At 41.5% G+C, this 7500-nt stretch overlaps 1 protein-coding gene across 2 annotated transcripts in view; it reads left to right on the forward strand.

Annotated features, from left to right (window-relative positions):
- Window positions 1-7500, forward strand: part of LOC144978115 (receptor-type tyrosine-protein phosphatase T-like) — a 113736-nt gene that overhangs the window by 97593 nt on the left and 8643 nt on the right. For both annotated transcript variants that reach the window (XM_078923739.1, XM_078923740.1), the window contains exon 13: window positions 890-966. In XM_078923739.1, coding sequence (XP_078779865.1) covers window positions 890-966 — 77 coding nt within the window. The remainder of the gene's footprint in view (window positions 1-889; window positions 967-7500) is intronic.

Raw genomic sequence — 7500 nt, forward strand, 5'->3', positions numbered from 1 at the left:
GCCCTTAGCTAAAATGCTCACAACATTGTCATCCGGAAGTATAACGAACCAACACACAAAACTATGTGTAACCTTGAACGTTTATAGTCTGGTTAATACAGTTTAGTGAGGATTACTCATTAACGCAGATGGCAAATCATTTTAACTCACTCAATCCTAGAGATTTTTGCTACTTTTCAAAATTGGAAAAAAAATGTATTAAAAATGAACATGTACATAGATAGTTTTATTCAACTACCATTAACATGTAAAAACTAATAACATTAGCTTTGATACTACGCCTATAATTTGTCTCAGAAAAATGTAATAAATAGGCATGGGGTAAAATAACACTGGTAAACTACGGATATAGTCGGTGTTAGTGTTAGAAGTAGTAGTAGTAGTAGTAGTAGTAGTAGTAGTAGTAGTAGTAGTAGTAGTAGTAGTAGTAGTAGTAATATTAGTAGTAGTAGTAGTAGGAGGAGGAGGAAGTAGTAGTAGTAGTAGTAGTAGTAGTAGTAGTAGTAGTAGTAGTAGTAGTAGTAGTAGTAGTAGTAGTAGTAGTATGTAGTAGTAGTAGTAGTAGTAGTAGTAGTAGTAGTAGTAGTAGTAGTAGTAGTAGTAGTAGTAGTAGTAGTAGTGTAAGTGGTAGTGGTAGTGGTATGTTGTAGTAGTAGTAGTAGTAGTAGTAGTAGTAGTAGTAGTAGTAGTAGTAGTAGTAGTAGTGGTAGTAATAGTAGTAGTAGTAGTATAGTAGTAGTAGTAGTAGTAGTAGTAGTAGTAGTATTAGTAGTATTACTAGTAGTAGTAGTAGTAGTAGTAGTAGTAGCAGCAGCAGCAGCAGTAGTAGTAGTAGTAGTAGTAGTAGTAGTAGTAGTTATTTATTTGTTTACCTCCCTTGATATTCCAGACGAACACAGCCGAGTGATTTTACCCGACATTGATGACGATCCACTCAATTCATATATCAACGCCAACCATATACGGGTAACCTATTTATTGTTGATACATTTATATATATTATATATATATATATATATATATATATATATATATATATATATATATATATATATATATATTATATATATAGTATGTATATTATTATGAGTGTTGGTGGGTACTTGTAGGTACGAAAGTGCTCGATAACGTTGGTAAGAGCTAATATAAAATATTAATTGATTCACTCACTTATATGGCCGAAACACACGTTTCTGTGGCTTCCATCTACGTCTTCAGTTGGCATACTATGTCCGTAAAGATTTTTGTGCGGCTATGTGGTCTTGTGGTATGACACTAGCTTTCGGATAGGAAGGTCCTGGGTTCGAGCCTTGCTCGGCGCACAGTTGAGTCCTTGGAAAAGGCTCTTTACTCACATTCTCTCACCGTGCTCAGGTGTAAAATGATTACTTGGTCGTCAACAGCGTTGTCTCTGTCCGAAAAAATTGTAATATCATCTAACAGGCGTCATGTCTCGTGTCTTGAATGTTAAGTGTTGTTGTTGGCCAGGGACCCTTTGTAAAGCGCTTTGAGCACGTTTAGTGGATATTGCTCTATATAAAAGCTCAATGTTTATACATCAATATTTTAACCGCCATGTCAATTCTACATAATAAACTGGCATACTACGAAAAAATAAAAAAAATCTTTTTAAAAAGTTTTGTCCAGAAAACTCGTCCTTCAAATACAGGTCGATGAAAATGACCCCTATTTTTTTTCTCTTTAACCTCAGGCATGGGAGACACCCAATGTTTGTCGTTGCTTTGCCAATTTCGAATTATCTCCGTCTTTTAAATACGACAATAAACAGGTATAGGTATATTGACCTTAAAAAAAATAATGAATAAATTAAAAAAAAAGAAACAAAAAAGAAAAAATTAAAAAAAAGGAAAAAACACAACCCCCCCCCCCCCCCCCAAAAAAAAAAAAACAAAACCCATAGATTAAAAAGTCAAAAAAAAAACAAAAAAAAATTTTTAAAAATAAAAAACAAAACAAAACAAAACAAAACAAAAAAAAAACCCATAGATTAAATAGTCAAAAAAAAAGAAAGAAAATGACCCCTATATTGTCAATATCAATAACTCCTAAACACGGGAATTCACTTATTCGCAGGTCTGAGAATTTTTTTCACAAAGTTAGGGTCATTTTAATTAATTGATATTTGAAGGACGATCTTTCTGGCCAAAATTTCAAATCTGTGTTTAGTTTGGGCTTTTTTTTAAATATCAGAGCCTGGAATTCCACGCCTTCCATCCCATTCCTCACGTAAGCCGCGACCTTAGGACCATGCAATTCATTCGTGAAAAATATTTGTGTCAGTGCATGACATAATCAGACGGAAGGTGGAAATTTTCGATTTGCATTTTTTTAGCATTTTCTGAAAGATTATGCTCTCCTGAGCATTTTAATCTTTATTTGAAGTAAATCGGGTGATTTTTCATGAAGTTATGGTCAGATGTATGGGAAAGGTATCCAGCAACTTTTCTAAAATTTCATGCTTTTTCAACTTGACTAGCTGTAAAAAATATTTAGAAATGAAATTAAGCTTTGATATTTCCCTAAGATGTACAAAAAGGGTTGATTTAATCATTTATGACAAGAACTCATTTTTGATAAAAATTGACCTTCTACCTAAACTTGGCAATATCTCAGTTCAAACCTTTTCATCATCCGACTGATATTACGTCATTCACTGTAACATTTTCCCATCAACCTGAATTTATAAAAATCAATTTACCTATTTCGTTCGTTATTCATTCAAATTTCTGGGGTTTTTTTTTTACTTCCTCGCAAAATCCACACTATTCTAATACAATGAAATAGCATATTTTACGAGTTTTTAAACATTTTAATTCCTCAGGGTTATGAAGGAGAGCCTAGGGCCTACATAGCCACACAAGGGCCATGGCTCACACCATTTTAATGACTATTCCTCAGGGTTATGACGGAGAGCCTAGAGCATACATAGCCACACAAGCCCCATGGCTCACACCTTTTTAATGATTATTCCTCAGGGTTATGAAGGAGAGCCTAGGCATACATAGCCACACAAGGGCCATGGCTCACACCATTTTAATGATTATTCCTAGGGTTATGAAGGAGAGCCTAGGGCATACATAGCCACACAAGGGCCCATGGCTCACACCATTTTAATGATTATTCCTCAGGGTTATGAAGGAGAGCCTAGGCATACATAGCCACACAGGGCCCATGGCTCACACCATTTTAATGATTATTCCTCAGGGTTATGAAGGAGAGCCTAGGGCATACATAGCCACACAAGGGCCATGGCTCACACCATTTTAATGATTATTCCTCAGGGTTATGAAGGAGGCCTAGGGCATACATAGCCACACAAGGGCCATGGCTCACACCATTTTAATGATTATTCCTCAGGGTTTTGAAGGAGAGCCTTAGAGGCATACATAGCCACACAAGGGCCCATGGCTCACACCATTTTAATGATAATTCCCCAGGGTTATGAAGGAGAGCCTAGGGCATACATAGCCACACAGGGGCCATGGCTCACACCATTTTAATGATTATTCCTCAGGGTTATGAAGGAGAGCCTAGGGCATACATAGCCACACAAGGGCCCATGGCTCACACCATTTTAATGATTATTCCTCAGGGTTATGAAGGAGAGCCTAGGGCATACATAGCCACACAAGGCCCATGGCTCACACCATTTTAATGATTATTCCTCTAGGGTTATGAAGGAGAGCCTAGGGCATACATAGCCACACAAGGGCCATGGCTCACACCATTTTAATGATTATTCCTCAGGGTTATGAAGGAGAGCCTAGGGCATACATAGCCACACAAGGGCCCATGGCTCACACCATTTTAATGATTATTCCTCAGGGTTATGAAGGAGAGCCTAGGGCATACATAGCCACACAGGGCCATGGCTCACACCATTTTAATGATTATTCCTCAGGGTTATGAAGAGAGCTAGGGCTACATAGCCACACAAGGCCATGGCTACACCATTTAATGATTATTCCTCAGGGTTATGAAGGAGAGCTAGGCTACATAGCCACACAGGCCATGGCTCACACCATTTTAATGATTATTCCTCAGGGTTATGAAGGAGAGCCTAGGCATACATAGCCACAAGGCCCATGGCTCACACCATTTTAATGATTATTCCTCGGGTTATGAAGGAGAGCCTAGGCATACATAGCCACACAAGGCCCATGGCTCACACCATTTTAATGATTATTCCTCAGGGTTATGAAGGAGAGCCTAGGCATACATAGCCACACAGGCCATGGCTCACACCATTTAATGATTATTCCTCAGGGTTATGAAGGAAGCAAGGGCATACATAGCAACAAGGCCATGGCTACACCATTTTAATGATTATTCCTAGGTTATGAAGGAGCCTAGGCATACTAGCCACCAGGCCCATGGCTCACACCATTTTAATGATTATTCCTCGGGTTATGAAGGAGAGCCTAGGCATACATAGCCAACAAGGCCCATGGCTCAACCATTTTAAATGATTATTCCTCAGGGTTATGAAGGAGAGCCTAGGGCATACATAGCCACACAAGGGCCATGGCTCACACCATTTTAATGATAATTCCTCAGGGTTATGAAGGAGAGCCTAGGCATACATAGCCACACAGGGCCCATGGCTCACACCATTTTAATGATTATTCCTCAGGGTTATGAAGGAGAGCCTAGGCATACATAGCCCACAAGGGCCCATGGCTCACACCATTTTAATGATTATTCCTCAGGGTTATGAAGGAGAGCCTAGGGCATACATAGCCACAAGGCCATGGCTCACACCATTTTAATGATTTTCCTCAGGGTTATGAAGGAGAGCCTAGGGCATACATAGCCACACAGGGCCCATGGCTCACACCATTTTAATGATTATTCCTCAGGGTTATGAAGAGAGCCTAGGGCATACATAGCCACACAGGGCCCATGGCTCCACCATTTTAATGATTATTCCCAGGGTTATGAAGGAGAGCCTAGGCATACATAGCCACACAAGGGCCATGGCTCACACCATTTTAATGATTATTCCTCAGGGTTATGAAGGAGAGCCTAGGGCATACATAGCCACACAAGGGCCATGGCTCACACATTTTAATGATTATTCCTCAGGGTTATGAAGGAGAGCCTAGGCATACATAGCCACACAAGGGCCCATGGCTCACACCATTTTAATGATTATTCCTCAGGGTTATGAAGGAGAGCCTAGGGCATACATAGCCACACAAGGCCCATGGCTCACACCATTTTAATGATTATTCCTCAGGGTTATGAAGGAGAGCCTAGGCATACATAGCCACACAAGGCCCATGGCTCACACCATTTTAATGATTATTCCTCAGGGTTATGAAGGAGAGCCTAGGCATACATAGCCACACAAGGGCCCATGGCTCACACCATTTTAATGATTATTCCTCAGGGTTATGAAGGAGAGCCTAGGCATACATAGCCACACAAGGCCCATGGCTCACACCATTTTAATGATTATTCCTCAGGGTTATGAAGGAGAGCTAGGCATACATAGCCAACAGGGCCATGGCTCACACATTTTATGATATTCTCAGGGTTATGAAGGAGAGCTAGGGCATACATAGCCACACAGGGCCATGGCTCACACCATTTAATGATTATTCCTCAGGGTTATGAAGGAGAGCTAGGGCATACATAGCCACACAGGGCCATGGCTCACACATTTTAATGATTATTCCTCAGGTTATGAAGGAGAGCCTAGGGATACATAGCCACACAGGGCCATGGCTCACACCATTTTAATGATTATTCCTCAGGGTTATGAGGAGAGCTAGGCTACATAGCCACACAGGCCATGGCTCACACCATTTTAATGATTATTCCTCAGGGTTATGAAGGAGAGCCTAGGGCATACATAGCCACACAGGCCCATGGCTCACACCATTTTAATGATTATTCCTCAGGGTTATGAAGGAGAGCCTAGGGATACATAGCCACACAAGGCCCATGGCTCACACCATTTTAATGATTATTCCTCAGGGTTATGAAGGAGAGCCTAGGGCATACATAGCCACACAAGGGCCCATGGCTCACACCATTTTAATGATTATTCTCAGGGTTATGAAGGAGAGCCTAGGCTACATAGCCACACAAGGGCCATGGCTCACACCATTTTAAGATTATTCCTCAGGGTTTATGAAGGAGAGCCTAGGGCATACATAGCCACACAAGGCCCCATGGCTCACACCATTTTAATGATTATTCCTCAGGGTTATGAAGGAGAGCCTAGGGCATACATAGCCACACAAGGCCCCATGGCTCACACCATTTTAATGATTATTCCTCAGGGTTATGAAGGAGAGCCTAGAGCATACATAGCCACACAAGGCCCATGGCTCACACCATTTTAATGATTATTCCTCAGGGTTATGAAGGAGAGCCTAGGGCTATACATAGCCACACAAGGGGCCCCATGGCTCACACCATTTTAATGATTATTCCTCAGGGTTATGAAGGAGAGCCTAGAGCATACATAGCCACACAAGGCCCATGGCTCACACCATTTTAATGATTATTCCTCAGGGTTATGAAGGAGAGCCTAGAGCATACATAGCCACACAAGGCCCATGGCTCACACCATTTTAATGATTATTCCTCAGGGTTATGAAGGAGAGCCTAGGGCATACATAGCCACACAGGGGCCCATGGCTCACACCATTTTAATGATTATTCCTCAGGGTTATGAAGGAGAGCCTAGGGCATACATAGCCACACAGGGGCCTATGGCTCACACCATTTTAATGATTATTCCTCAGGGTTATGAAGGAGAGCCTAGGGCATACATAGCCACACAGGGGCCCATGGCTCACACCATTTTAATGATTATTCCTCAGGGTTATGAAGGAGAGCCTAGGGCATACATAGCCACACAAGGCCCCATGGCTCACACCATTTTAATGATTATTCCCCAGGGTTATGAAGGAGAGCCTAGGGCATACATAGCCACACAAGGCCCCATGGCTCACACCATTTTAATGATTATTCCTCAGGGTTATGAAGGAGAGCCTAGGGCATACATAGCCACACAGGGGCCTATGGCTCACACCGTTTTAATGATTATTCCTCAGGGTTATGAAGGAGAGCCTAGAGCTTACATAGCCACACAGGGGCCCATGGCTCACACCATTTTAATGATTATTCCTCAGGGTTATGAAGGAGAGCCTAGAGCTTACATAGCCACACAGGGGCCCATGGCTCACACCATTTTAATGATTATTCCTCAGGGTTATGAAGGAGAGCCTAGGGCATACATAGCCACACAAGGCCCCATGGCTCACACCATTTTAATGATTATTCCTCAGGGTTATGAAGGAGAGCCTAGAGCTTACATAGCCACACAAGGCCCCATGGCTCACACCATTTTAATGATTATTCCTCAGGGTTATGAAGGAGAGCCTAGGGCATACATAGCCACACAAGGGCCCATGGCTCACACCATTTTAATGATTATTCCTCAGGGTTATGAAGGAGAGCCTA

Source organism: Berghia stephanieae, chromosome 8 (genome assembly GCF_034508935.2).
Source record: "Berghia stephanieae isolate SIO BIC M18660-M18661 chromosome 8, UCSD_Bste_1.3, whole genome shotgun sequence".
Taxonomy (NCBI): Eukaryota; Metazoa; Mollusca; class Gastropoda; order Nudibranchia; family Aeolidiidae; genus Berghia; species Berghia stephanieae.